The sequence below is a fragment of the Dermacentor albipictus genome, chromosome 1 (genome assembly GCF_038994185.2).
Source record: "Dermacentor albipictus isolate Rhodes 1998 colony chromosome 1, USDA_Dalb.pri_finalv2, whole genome shotgun sequence".
Classification (NCBI taxonomy): Eukaryota; Metazoa; Arthropoda; class Arachnida; order Ixodida; family Ixodidae; genus Dermacentor; species Dermacentor albipictus.
This window is the reverse complement of record NC_091821.1, coordinates 477,173,419-477,188,228: the sequence shown is the minus strand read 5'-3', so window position 1 is coordinate 477,188,228 and position 14,810 is coordinate 477,173,419. Positions and strand designations below refer to the sequence as shown.

General features: G+C 47.6%; 1 protein-coding gene across 1 annotated transcript; it reads right to left on the bottom strand.

Annotated features, from left to right (window-relative positions):
* Positions 1 to 840: 840 nt before the first annotated feature.
* On the bottom strand, positions 841 to 14,708 carry LOC135900229 (prisilkin-39-like). Its single transcript, XM_070537957.1, has 4 exons — positions 14,571 to 14,708; positions 4,757 to 4,916; positions 2,578 to 2,727; positions 841 to 1,451 (listed from the first exon to the last, which is right to left on the bottom strand). Exons 1-4 carry the CDS (start codon positions 14,639 to 14,641, stop codon positions 867 to 869), a joined length of 966 nt encoding a protein of 321 aa, XP_070394058.1. The 5' UTR covers positions 14,642 to 14,708; the 3' UTR covers positions 841 to 866.
* Between the last annotated feature and the right edge of the window lie 102 nt (positions 14,709 to 14,810).

The window sequence follows — 14,810 nt, the reverse complement described above, 5'->3', positions numbered from 1 at the left end:
TAGCCGTCGTCTGCCGGTATTGCGATTCCTTTCTTGAAAACTCTGCGCTCCCTAACTTCCTGTCCAGAATTATGTGTCACGGTGATAACGCGCATTCCTTTCGTAGCCTGGAAACACCAGGCTGACGACGTTAAGCAAAGGAAACGGAAGCAAGGCAGACGGCGATTATTGTTGTGGGACAAGATAACAATAAAAGGTAGCAAACTTTTTGAAGAGTGTAGGGCGCGCCTAAAAGTGCCTATTTTAATAGGTGCCAGTTTACACGTTCAGGGTGTCGTTGTTGCAAAAAGCTCATTTACCCGCCTTGTGATGTAAAAACTTACCGTGTACGATTATTTGTAGCACCCAGCCATGCTGCGCGTAAGACCTTATGTTTATGCAGACTTTTCGTTGCGTTGTATAGCTTATATTTAAGCTATATTATAGCTTATGTATATATATATTTGAATATAGTTCAAATATAAGCGATGCTACCCATTCACTGTGGTACACGGAGCTAAGAAAGTGCTGATCCAGAGATAAACATTTACTCGCCTCAGAACTCAAGAAACGTATACCTTGATTTTCACCAGTAAGTTTTGCCTTAGTGCGAAATAAATCATTCGGAACGCGCAAGAGACAATCTCACCACTAAAGATATATGGTAATGGTCACGTGTTGCTTGTAGAAAGGAGGTAATGGTTTCTTGAAGATAATCTCTTGTGATCTTTTTTTTACATGCAGAATGTTAGACACCTGACTTTGAGATTCGCCTTCTGTTCTCACCTATTATCTCTAGTTTGGGACAAGCATTTTGGCCGTAATGTTCCCACTTTATTTAGAAAAGAACACCTTGTTTTTAGCGCATAGTTCTGCAGATCGGTTCATTAACGACGGCGGCGGTACCCGCGGTGAGCGGAAGGCCAACTTCCGTATCCAGCAGGGGTTCCGTAGACACCCGGTGAGTTGAGCGCAGCGTAGCCGGTGGCACCGTAGCCGTAAGGTGGTTGGCCGCCGTAAGCGTATCCGCCGAGCGCTGGGCTACTGGCAACGTAACCCTGACGTCCGTACGGGGTGTATCCGTAGCCTCCAGCAGTGCCTCCGTAGGGGTTGTATCCGTATCCGCCGTAACCGCTGTAGCCACCAGCGTTGTAAGGCCCCGCCGCCCTAGCGACATAGGCTCCTGATGGACCAACCTGTCCACCTCCCGAGGGAACCGGAGGGACGACTGGCGCAGCTTTGAAGACCGCGTCGGCGCTGGCACCAGGGGCGGTGCCCGGCTCGTTGGTGTCTATGGTAGCACGGAAGCCGTTCGCATCGGCCACATAATTTACCCGGCGGTAGAGGCCGTTGACGTCACGGTAGCCGTACGAGCCTGTCTTGGCGTTGTTGGAGTCACCTTGCTCGGTGCGGAACTGCCGATTACCGTACTCGTCCACGTTGTCGTAGCCGAAACTATACGGCTGAGGTGGCTGCAAGCCAGAAGAAGAACGAGATTTTTTCGCTTGCAACCCTTACGCAAAGAGAGAGAGAGAGAAAACGAGAGGAAAGACAGGGAGGTTAACCATTGTAAGTACCGACTGGCTGCCCTGTGCTGGGTGGCCAGGCAGTATACACTTATGCAAAAGTGTAGTACATAAAATTGTAGAGAGGAACTGGAAAAGCAATTATTGCCTGTTTTGTGACGAAAGCCTAGCAGCATAATCCTGAACCCATAAAATCATCTAAGCCTCCCAGGCATGGGTTTGTCACTAACATTGTTATGAAGGACGAAAAGAAAGAATGCTAAAATTCGCACCGCACAGTTGTACCAGAAACTCTATTAAGAGCCTGCTCGCGAAATTAGCCTTGTGAAGAAGGCTTGTTCCTTCCGGCAGAATGTTTGGCAGGTAACAGGTGCATTCTTTACACTGTGCCGTCTTTTTTTACAGAGTAACAACGTCCTCGAACAACGTATTCGTGATAGCGGAGTTCTCGAAAAATTTATCAGCGCAATACGTACTGTCGCCCGTCGTCAGGCTTGCTGCACCAAGCTTTAGCAAAATGTGTTCACAGTTTCTTGATTACGGATGGCTAGTTTAATATATGCAGAACAATGTCGATATTATGCAAACAATTCTGATTTTATAGTGCAAGGTAACGCGCTTTTATGGACACGCCAGGTGAGCCCGCGTAAATAGCCGCGGGAGATTTTCAGGATGCAGTTGTTTCCTCGATAAAGTAATGATTGAAGGGGCAAAGCGCACAAAGCAAAATATTCGGCTAAATTCAGCTGGCAACATCGAGAGGGAAGATTCAATCAGAGAAATAGCGGCGAGGTTGTCTCAGCAAGAAGTAGACTTGCTTTGAGTAGTAGCCTCCTCGCCAGAACTTCTGACGTTAATTTAAAGTACTAGCTGCGAGTAGGGGCAAGCCAGAACGTAGCCCAATATGGGACAGACATAAGCACAAAGCAAAAGACGTTGTGATTTCATAAAGCGAACTATATCATTGTTACCGTGCGTGAGAAAACATATGCACTCATATTCACACCAGTGTCAACCTCCAGGGCAAGTGACCGGAAGTATTGCATGCGTACAGAGAGCAAGTGGTACCCACAGGGGCATAGGCATCGTATCCTCCGTAAGGTGTCTCCACAGCAGCGTAGCCACCGAAGCCGGCGCCCCCGTATCCGGCTTGTGTCGGCTGCTGGTGGTGGTGGCCTAGGCCGTAGGCTTCAACGGCGATGTACACCACCAGCACTTGCAACTGGGATTAAGAAAAATAACGTTTGTAATCTACAAAAGCACGAAAACCTTCGAGCACACTTCACGTTGGGCCTCGCCTCAGCGTGGTACCTGCTCACCTGTTAAACGCACTGTGAAACAGCCGTATGTTAGCTAATCTTCGAGCGGGCGATATGCTACAGGGGCCCTGAAGCACTTTTCTATCATAAAAAGATTTCACTTGTCAAGCACGTCTTTTCACGTATTTCATGTTTAATAATTTTTAAAATTCTTCGACTAGATTGTAATACGCCGGTTCGATTTCGGAGGCCATGCGCAGATGACAGCTATGCACCGCGAAAAGATGAAATGATTTTGATGGCTTTTTCATATCCCATGTACGTGTGTTTTTCATTGATTTACCTCAAAATTAGCAACATGTGCTGCTAAGACTGCTCTGACAATCACTAAATCAACCAATAGCGTCTGTAGGTTTTAGGTCCTTTTGATGACGCTGCATGACGGCATTGTGGCAGCCATACCAAGCTAATTTTCGATTTTTTTCAGACGGAACTCTAGATTACCTGCTGCATGGACTGTAGTAATATTTATCCAACATGTACAGTGTAGCCTCTGCGAGAGATCGGATACGTTTTCTTAAATTGTTCAGAAAGCTTTTAACGGACACTTTAGAGGGCAATTAATATTCGTTTTCTCTTTCGTCTTTAAACCAGGAAGGGGCTCTAACTGCTTTATTGGTGCTGTGAACGCTTCTTTCAACTTTTCTTTATGCGTACACAGAGTACTCACCTGTAGCTTCCAAACAGAATCATGTGTCAAGTGAAGAATTTGTACCTGTTATCTTGATAAGATAAGAGTTTGCAATTGTATTCCGGAATCATCTTGTGCTCAATGGCTTGGTGTAGCCGTACTTTATGCTTTGACGATTAGGCTCTCATTTTCGCGAAAAACCGAATCTGTTTGTTTCAAGTGAAGAGATCACCTTTCTCTAAGCCCTCTACATATATAGATGGAGTTAGCAAAAGTGAATTGAATATCTGTTGATACAAAGAGCCCTTTAAGCCTTGAAATAAAGTACGCGCGAGTTCTTCATTCGGGGGTTTCGAAAAAGAGTGGCTCCGTGCAACTCGCAAGGATTGTTGACAGCGCTCGTCCATGTTGAGGGAACTCGAGATGGTTGACACGTAAGACCTTCTACTTTTTTTAAGATTTATGTCTCCGTTGTGCAGCTGCTAGTTATTGATTTCAACTTTCAATCCTCGGCGGCTGCATTTCACTTAAAGTGAAATGTAGCCTAATTTAAGGCCGAAATTAATTTGCAGCTGCCCACTGCGGCGCCCTTCATATCCGCAATGCTTCTTTGGGACGTGAAATCTGATTATGCATGAGCCAATCAGTTTGATAATCTAATGGTGCATCAGTTATGGTAATGATGGACGTAGGAGGAGGAAGTAAAAAGTACAACCATAGATATAAGATGAACATTATAAACAAAACTGGAAAAGATAACTAATGAAATTAAAACACCACAGAGAGAAAACGAACGGGAATATAATGTTGTGCACTAGCACCCTGCTGACTGTCTTGATAGGCACGATCAGCAGAGTGAACAGCGCGAAATCTGTTCACCATGCTCGCATAAACATTTGTCATAATTAGACCTAATCGAAGATGGAAGGACCCTTCAGGCATCAAAATGCGCATATAACAGATTTACAGCTGCTACGAAAGCAATAAATTTGCACGCAACAAGACGTTTAGTTAATCTAGCCGGTTCCTAATGCCGAATAAATTAATACAGCGCAGGAAACAAAGTACGGACAAGACGGGGAGCACTTTTGGCGCTACCTGCCCTTCCCACATATTTTATGAGCTCATTTAATGTATTCTGCAACATGAACATCATCACATGTAGTAATTGTTTCACATGCAGCTATATATTGAACAAGCTCTCCCACCACATTGCATAATTCATCAGAAAGGGAAAAATAAGGTAGGATTCTCTAAATGAAAGTGATGTGCACTGAAATTACTGCCATATAAATTCTCACCGTTGCAAACATTTTTCCTTTTACGGAGATCCCGCAGGTTAAGCCAAGATCGCTCCTGTCCACCGAGCGACGTTGAAGAGACAGCAAATTTGTTCTGGCCGCTTCTCTCGGGCAGCTGGCTTTTATACACCAGCCAGCGACACTTGTCCGAATGTTGCGTCTGCGTGACACGTAGTCGCAACTTATTTTGTTGGTTTGCACTCGTCGCTTTGCTTTCGCATCTTGCAAAACTGCACTGTCGTGCGGGATGGCACCATGAGTCCTCCTTCTACGTAAAAGGCGTGACTGCTCTGAAGCAATTCTCGACGTCCATGTCAAGAGGGACTGCATTATTTCGAGCGACGTTTGGAAGCAAGGATTCAAATGTTTGAATGTTTTAACTGTCTGGAATTGATTACAGATGCATTGCTGGAAATTTATGCATTTCGTTAGCCTACTCATTAACGTGCAGCAATCTTCGATTGGCAGTTGACCATAATAAGCAGTATTTAGAGCTCTGTGGCAGTTAAGTATATGTTACCTGCAAGAAAAGCCACTCGAAAACTTTAGCCGCAGGAGATGCCCAGGTGCCAGAAATTATAATTCCAGTTATTCTGAATCCATGCGTTCTTTCTTAACATTGGGTAGCTCATAAATTATATGAAAGTATTGAGACGCTCGTGCTGCAAACGCTTATTTTGATCTCGTGTTTCGGTATAATTGAATATCCGTATTCGGTTCTATTTCGAAATTTCATCATTCGAACAATGCACAAATTGGAAACGGGAGGTAAGTCGGAATCGAACCTAATAATGGAGGTCAGTGCTCAACTGGTCGGACTGGTTGCAGTGATACAAAGGAAGCCCCACGTAGCACCTGAAAGTTATTGTTATATGAATGACTGGACGATTTGCTTCACTTCATTTCATTTATTTTCTCTCAGGGTTTGCAACATCACAGATTCATGAGTGTAAAATGGTGTAATTACATGAAGTGAGTGGAAATGGTGGTCTTAAAATTCTTGTCATTGATGGCGGAGGTGATGTCGGCGAGAATGTGGTTCGTGTACGTGCTTGTGGTGGGTACAAAAGAATGAAAATGCATATTACTACAATGAGACGCAGCAACTTGGAACTCATGGTCGTTGCGTAAAGAAGTAAAACAGGGTGCTGTCAAGAGTGAGTTACTTAGGACAAGGTTGAGACGGTGTATTTTATGAAAAAGAAAGAGTTCAAGCAAATTTACGTCGAAGTGAAATGTCAGGCAAATTAAAACATGAGTTTACTGATGTGACACTTGCAGTGCGGTAATGCCTACGTAAAATTAAACGAGCAGAACGGTTTTGTATGACTTCTATGTAGAGCGATAACTACTGAACGTGTTGGTCCCAGATGGAGTAGTCATATGGAAGTTTTGAAGGGACTGGTGTGTTATGCAAAAGTACTTTTGGGCTGGTAGGCGCGATCGAGTAGTTGCACTTTATGTAAGCAATGGAACGATTAGAATTAATGACTATCTGTTAAATCAGGGTTTCTCATGAAAGGTTCTCGGGGATCTAAACACCAGAGTACTTATTGTCGCTGACTTGGAAAAGGGGAGCGTTTGTGCGCTACAAGAAGCGTTGCCCCTTCACATTTGAAGACGTATCTTTTTCTTTTTTGATCTCCATTGACCGTCTGGCGCGCCAACAACATTTAAAGTCTCGCTGCAAGCCTGCAATGTGGCGCTGTTGGTTGCCCGCATACTTTGGCGTAGCCGGCAACTTGAAAGCAACAGCTTGCCATGGCTCCAGTTAGCCATTCCTCACACCTGAATACACTTCTAGACTGACGGTTCGGTCTCATTTACCAGCTCTACAGGTGCCGTTGTCATTCCGGCTAGGAAAACCACAATCAAATTCATACTATCCCACATGACAACATCAACGGCGGGAGAGCTTGCTGCCCTGCGTGCTGCTGTCGAATATCTCCTGCAAGACACACCTCAGAAAGGGGTCATTTTTTGCGAGTCTCACCTGGCACTTCAGAGTCTGCATTTTGCCCTATATCATAAGACTCATGAGCATAAGACTCATAGGAGAAGACCACCATCAAGCTACTGCTAAAGGGCACGGAATTATATTCCAATGGATACGTGGACATACCGGCATTGCTGGCAATGACCTCGCCGATGAAGCCACCCGGTCTGCCCATCTGGATGCCTGACTAGTTTCAATCCTCTTATAAAGAACCGACGCTGAAAGAAAGCTTCATATTGTGGCTAAAGGTGCGACACATAAATACTGGTCTTCTTCCAACCTCCAGGAATGTCATCTTCATAGGCATCCATCCTTAAAGCTACAAGGGCCATCAAATGTTTACCGCATTGAGAGGACAGTATTGTGGCACCTCTGGATCGGGGTTGCATTTACGAAGGCCAACTTGTTACACATCGCAATGGGAAATACGCCGATGGGCGACCCTTGTGGAACCACAGAAACGATTGAACGCATCCTGTGTATTTGTCCGCAATACGACGTCGAGCGCTTCGTCACGTTCTCCGTACAGGAATGAACCAGCTGGACTCTAGACCACTTTCCGTAATGAATATCCTTGGACCCTGGGCGGACGCGGCGATGGCACAGAAAGCCACGAAAGCGCTCTTGAAATACCTGAAGTCAACAGGTTTTGGGATGCGTGCGTAGACTCGGTGCGAACCTTTCGATGTGCGCGACACTGTGCTCGCTCGCTCTCTCCTCTCCTTCTCTTCATCCCCATAGCCCCTTCCCCTAATGCAGGGTAGCAAACTGGGCGTGTGTCTGGTTTACCTCCCCGCCTTACCTTTCTTCCATTTGTCCCTCTTTCTCTCCTCACATCCTTTTCCAGGCGTGGCGATGCGGTTGTTGTGTCTGCTGCCTTGTCGAGCACACAGCGTTTACTCTGAAATGGCGGCACGCTGCCATACGAGCCCCTTTCCTAAATGTTCCTCTGAAAATTGATTTGTGTCAAACGTGCCTGAGCATGGTTCCCTCTGAAGCTGGGCTAAATGTCACCTCCCCATTCGGTTGCTATTTAAGCTCTGCAATATTGCGCACGTAAAGTTAATGCGAAGACATGGCTTATGTAATTAAACTTGAGCTTTACAGGCTCTCACCTTCGAGGTCCCCCTAAATGAGTTTCTTAAAGCTGCCTCCAGATGAAAGCCTGGAACCGCTAGGTGCAATCATACTTTGGGGAGGGCTGCTTCAGGTTTCACAATAAAAGGCACTTCGAATTATTTTACAAGACACTGGCCTCAATCAATTACTGCTACACGTCATATTGTCCGTGTCATCGCAGTACTAAGAACATTTTTTTAGCCTGTTCTTAGTGTTCAATCTACAATAGTATTTTTCAATCTTCTTTTTTTTCAACCTTTCCTTTGACCATCTGGAATAGTAGTAGTACAAAATTTCTGCTAAGCTAGCTAGTCCCCTTTCCAGCTGTCGATAAACCTTCTCCATCTCTCTCTCATTGCCACTTGCTCTCAAGATGGTGATCTAGTATTGGCGGTCCTGTGGGGGTTTTTTACGCTCCTCTTCTTCATCGCCATAATATCACCATCATCCTACGGTGATCGATCCTCATCTTCAGTTAAGAGTGTGATCATGATTATCGGGTGTGCGCCTTGGCTGGTTCGACGCCGAGTACTCGGGTCAAATAAACGTCGATCGAACAGAGACGTCCTACAAGGTGGAGGTGAGTTTTCGATCCTCAGTCCTCTACTCGCTCAGCCTCCCCCCGGGAGTTTCGTTCAGGCCGGCACTCAAGTTTACGGTCCGCTAGCATGTCTCAGGCCGACTCAACCTCCACTTCTAGCGCTACCGTTTCGACACCGCAAGCCACCCCTTATATCTTAAGGGGCCACCAACTTGACCCCCATCTTTTCGCTGGTTTTCGGAGGGAAAATGTGCAGGACTGGTTGGACGATTACGAGCAAGTTCCTCTAATTGTTGCGATGATCCCTCAAGCTCCGCAGTGCCTTCTTGTACTTGACGGGTGTGACGATGACATGGTTCTTCAAACACGAGATATATTTTACTGGCTCGGCTGCCTTTACTCAGTGTGAGGATTGGGAGGCCAATCTCACCGTTCGTAACAAGTTGTCAAGATTGGAGTCGGGCATGAATTAGAATTTAGCTGGCCCATGCCGTCGTGCAACTTATCCACGCTGAGGACGTTGATGAAGGGAAGGACTGCTTCTCATAGAGAACAAGGAATATGGGTTTATTTACAGTATCTACATCAGGACGTTGCAGTTCATCAGTCTAGCATGACTGCGAGAGAAATTTCACTCGAGTAGCCGCACAACAGCGGCTTTTAAACACTCGGTCTTCCCTCGATCAGAAGGTGAGGGAAATGTTCGACCAGTCATCGTAAACGAGTCGCCTCTCTACACGAGGCATTACACACACACACATCCGCACATGTTCATGGTCTTCAACCAAGGTGAGGCGGTGTTCGCCGAACTCGGGGCTTACGTCAGTAAAGGTGCGTTTTATTCCCCGAGCTGGCCCTCGCGGCGCGGCCGGTTGCCCATTGTCTTGCGTCTCGAACGGCGCGTGGGAAGGGGCCTTGAACTACGTTCCCTCAGGGACTCACTTGTTCACAGCAGACCAGGTTGGTGGTGCCGGGTTCAGGTACAAAGCTTGCTTCGTCGCACTCATCTTGGCTTAAGCGATGGAGAGTAGAGGACGCGCGTATTGTTCCCACACACAGTCGACCTAGTCACGCCGTCGCTAGAGGTTTGCGGTGGCGTTCCCGGAGGAGTTGACACCCACTGTCGCAACTGGCTGGCGAAACTTGCACGTCAGTGGGCTGTTCTTAACAGTGCCTCCATGGCCCAGAAAATCTCGAATGTCCAGTGCTGACAACCGCTGGGCAGGAAGAGAACGGCTGGTGGCCGTGCAGTGATGCCTTAGCTCACAGCGACCACTTGTGTAATGATGTCACCGCCGCAAAACACCCAACAAGGACAGGCAACTCCAAAACGAACCCCACAACACGGCTCTGCGCCGAGATGACGTACCTTGGATCTCACTTTAGACTCGCTCGGCTTCAAAGAAAACATAAGTGCAGAAACAAAATTGCTGCATTTCGCAATGCCAATTTTTAATGCAATCATGGAGGGAATCCTGCTAAATGAGAGGGGATCTTCTTGGCTTAACAAAATTAGCAATAATAACCCTAAAATTTAGGCGGGACCCTTAAACGCAGAATTCAAATTAGCCTGCTCAAACCATCCGCATTGCTATGCAACTTTCCCTTCTTATATCTAACGGAGAAGTTGTACTCCTGGAGAGTGAGACTCCGTCGGAGCAAGCGGCCATTTTTGTGTGACATTTGATTGAGCCACGTCAGAGGACAGTGGTCGGTCTCGAAGATGAAATTCGCTCCGTACAAGTAGGACGACAACTTCTGGACAGCCCATACTAAACAAGCGCATTCCTTCTCTGAAGCGCTGTAGGCTTCCTCTCTTACATTTAGTTTACGGCTGGCATAGAGGATAGGATGCAATCGTTATCGTCGCCGACCTAAGTACCACGCCCATACCTCTGTCGCTTGCGTCGCATTGAACTATGAATTCCTTTGTGTAGTCTGACGCGCGAAGCACAGGACGAGAAACCAATAACATTTTCAAACTTTGGAAAGCGTTCTTTTTGTCCTTATCCCAGTGTACGCTCTCGGTGCTTCCTTTCGAAGGGCGTCCGTTAATGGACTTGCCAAAGACTCAAAAGGTCCTCCCTGTACTTAGTAGGTACGACTAACTGATCTAAAATCCTACCCTTTCGATCTCTGTAGGGCGGGTACAACAATCCTTCTCTCTCATGTATCGTCACTTTGCGCCTAGCAATGTCTTTTTAGCTGTGTCATGTAATTTAGCTAAGCTGTCGTCATTCTTTTGCTCTGCTTCCAATGACTCTGTTCACAAGTAAGAGCTGATCGAAGTACCTTGAGGCCGGTGATAGTGATGACCCTGTCTCGCTTGCGAGTGCATCAGCGGGCTCTTTCTGCAGGCGCGAACTTTGACAACCTAGTGATACGCTCTCATAGAGCTGGTCAGCTGGCAGACCTTCCTCAACCGTATTTTTCTCCCTCGAGCCTAGCTCGGGTTCAGTTATTGAAGTTATCGCCTTTGCTACTTCTTCTGGAGCGGCTTGTGCATTTTCAGCCGAAAGCGACGCGATTTTACGAACTTGGCCTCGCGTCAATGCCTTTACTATGCCCTCTCCCAGTTTAAGCCCTTTGTCACGCAGTAACTGATTCGAACGATTCGAACAAATGTAAGGGTACTGCAGTGACAAAGATTTGGGAACTGCAGCCTCGGTCTCTAACTCGCCGAATGGTCCACTGATGTTTACGTTGGCTGTGGGCAGACACAAGCTGTGTTCTTCTACAACCTGTTTGATCCATGCTACTTCTCCGATGAAGTCATCTACCATCACGTAAGACGGATGGACAATGTCCATCGTGACGGCACTGTCTCTTAGCACCCGGCATGGTTTGCCAATAAACTTGCAGGTCGTGAGGATATGGGCTTCAAAGTTCCATATTCTCGTCTTTTTCATCTACGTAGGACAAAACTACGCTAGGCTTTCCTCAGTTCACAGCGATACGTCCCTGTTTGTGGCACTTATAGCAGCGGATCGGTCTAAATGATTGGAATTTTCTATTCTGCTCTTTTTGTACAGTTTCGCCGTTATGTTTCTCCTCGATCTTTTCTTCGGGCTTTTCCTCCAGGCCTACAGGCTCCGATCGTCTAGTCTGCGAACCCTTTTTGAACGGAAATGGTTTCCTTGGTCCATTTCGACCATTCCAATTTCCGTCCTCGGCGTTCAACTTTCTACGAGTTGCGTACTCTTCGGCATATTCAGCCGCCCTTTCCACAGTGTTTCCTCCCTCTGTCTCCCTCTGTATCCCTCTGTCTGTCCCTCTGTCCCTCTGTCTTGCACCCACAGCTTCACAGATGCTGGGATACTTTTGTAAAACTGCTCTAGACACATGCATTCAATGATCCTGTGTCTGCTCTCGTACGCTTCCGCGCTTTTGAGCCACTCGACTAGTTTTGCCGTTAAGCTATATGCAAACTCCGGATACCTCTCGCTATATTTCTTGATGATGATGTATGGGGTTTTATGGCGCAAGGGACAGGTGTGGCCAAAGAGCGCCATGTCTGTGCTATCTTTCTTTTTGTGCTTCTAAAGCTTTGCCGAAAAGCTTCGGCTGAAAGGCAGTATTTCTTCAGGAGACTAGCCTTAACTTTCGCATGATCATATGCATCCTGTGCACTGAGTCTGACGATTACTTCCGCCGCCTCACACGACAACATAGAGAGCAACCGCTGTGGCCATGTACTCGGACCGAAGTTCATCTTCTCGCAAGTCCTTTCAAAGTTACTTAGGAATAAGCCTATCCTGGTCCTCACGTCAAATGGCTTTAATAGCCTGTCGATGCGGTATGATTCTGCCTCACTTGATCGCCGCAGAGCCCTTTCACTTCCTTGAAACAACTCCAAACGTTTGCTTTCAAGTTCAAATTGCATTTTTTTTCACTCGCGATCTTTATCGCGTTCCTCTTTCTTTCTGTCCTGTTCTTCTCTGTCCCGTTCTTCTCTTTTTCTTTTCCGTTTTTCTCTCTTATTTAGAAGTTCCAATGCCATTTCAATTTCTTCCTCACTGGCCTGTTCGGAAATTAGCTCCAATAATTCCGATTTTAGCATTTCTTTGCGTACTTCCAGGCCCACTTCCTCACCAACAATCAACAATCCGTCTCTCTGCAGTGTCCTTAACTCCATGATTGCTGCTTTACTGCCTTGGTCCTGCTCGCTAAATCTACCTAGGAAAAAAAAAAACCTAGCTAAGACTCAACAATCTAGCTTCCCTACAGAACAAGCACAAAATGAAGCCTAGAGAATCAAAGCAAGGGCCAAGCACTAACCGCAGACACAGCACCACGTCGCAAAGTTCACCTCCCCGCTGTCAGCCAGTCGGGAGATTTGGGAGGTCAATCTCGCCGTTCGTAACCAGTTGTCAAGATTGGAGTCGGGCATGATTTGGAAAGTAGCTGGCCCATGCCGTCGTCCAACTTATCCACGCTGAGGACGTTGATGAAGGGAAGGACTGCTTCTCATCGAGAACGAGGAATATGGGTTTATTTACAGTATCTACATCAGGACGTTGCCGTCCTTCAGTCTAGCATGACTGCGACAGAAAGTACACTCGAGCAGCCGCACAACAGCGGTTTATAAACACTCGGTCCTCCCTCGATGCAAAGGTGAGGGAAACTTGCGACCAGTCATCGTAAACGAGTCGCCTCTCTGCACGAGGGATTACACACACACACACTTCCGCACATGTTCATGGTCCTCAATCGAGGTAAGGCGTTCTTCGCCGAACTCGGGGCTTACGTCAGTAAAGGTGCCTTTTATTCCCCGAGCTGACCCCCGCGGCACGGCCGGTTGCCCATTGTCTTACGTCTGGAACGGCGCGTGGGAAGGGGCCTTTGAACTACGTTCCCTCGGGACTCCCTTGTTCACAGCAGACCAGGTTGGCGGTGACGGGTTCAGGCACAAAGCCTGCTTCATCGCACTAATCTTGGCTCCAGCGACGGAGAGTCGAGGACGCGCGTATTGTTCTCCACACACAGTCGACTTAGTCACCCGTTGCCTAGAGGTTTGCGGTGGCTTTCGAGGAAAAGTTCACGCCCGCTGTCGCAAGTGGCTGGCAAAACTTGCACGTCAGCGGGCCGTTCTTAACATCAGCAACTCCGCCACGGATTTGGTACCCCAGCGGTACGTTCTACCATCGCAACGCAAACCCTCGATCCTCGCTAAAAACATCCAGGTGAGTCTTACACATCGTATATCGAGCATGTATTTGCGCTCTTCCGCCGTGTGAGTTCATCTATGCCAGAGTCAAAGTAATCGACAATATGAAAGGCAGTAGAACAGTCGCCTTCAATGCCCTCGTATCTAAGAAGTCCCCTACTATCGTTGACATCGTCACAAAGTGTGAGCGCCTGTACGAACTTGAGCCTGTTCGGCTTCAGCCGGACGTTGGGGAATATTCTCCCATGGCTGACCCACAACTACGTTTCATGATAAGATCAATAATACGCGAAGAATTACAATAAATGGGCTTGTCGATGCCGTCGGTGTGCCCTAGTTCACCTTCTGGCGCAGCCTTGCGTGACGTCATCCTGAACTTGTCCTTGACCTACTCAGCGCGCGTGCAACCATCGGTATCTCGTCCGCTACCGACGCATGCGCAAGTTGTTGCCTCGCCTACAGGGAACGCCAACTCAACGGTGCCATTAAGATCGTACGCGTCCGTTGCTTCAGCACCTCCACAGAACATCCCGTCCATGCCGCCTGAGCCCTCATCGGCCCATCTGACTGCACTGCCTCCGGGAGTACATAGCACTCTGTACTACCCGCCTTGGAGTCCGCCACGTCGCGCGTGCTATTATTGCGGCTATCGCGGCCATATTTCACTTTTCTGCCGCAAGCGCCAGCAGGACCAGCGTCGGGGCTACGAAATGTCTGAGCGCAACTTTTCCGTTGGAGCCTCTTCCCAAAGCCGGCGCTTCTCTTCCCCTCTGCTCCGCTCTACATCTCCGTCCGCATCGACTGAAGACCGAAGTACTGACCGTTCAGCCATACGCCAATCCCCTTGGCCATTCCGTCGCTCCACGTCGCCACTACGGCCCGTCTCACTCAAGTCTACCGTACGTCCAGAAAACTAAGCGATGTAGTTTTGGAGGAAGAACTGCACACTTCAGCAGGACTGAAATTTATCGAGCGCGCCCGTTCAACATACCTTCGGTGTTTGTCCAAGGGGTGCCCGTAGATGCTTTGGTGGACGCAGATGCGACAATTTGCATTATTCATGCTGATTTATGTTCCCACCTCAGAAAAGTGATGACGCTTTACGATGCACCGACGCTACAGACAACAGGCATTTGGCAGTGGCGACGAGCGCGTCAGAAGCATCCTAATCTCGTCTTGCCTTCATCGCAGGGAACACCCACGCAGCCGCACTGGGCGCCAACCTTGATTC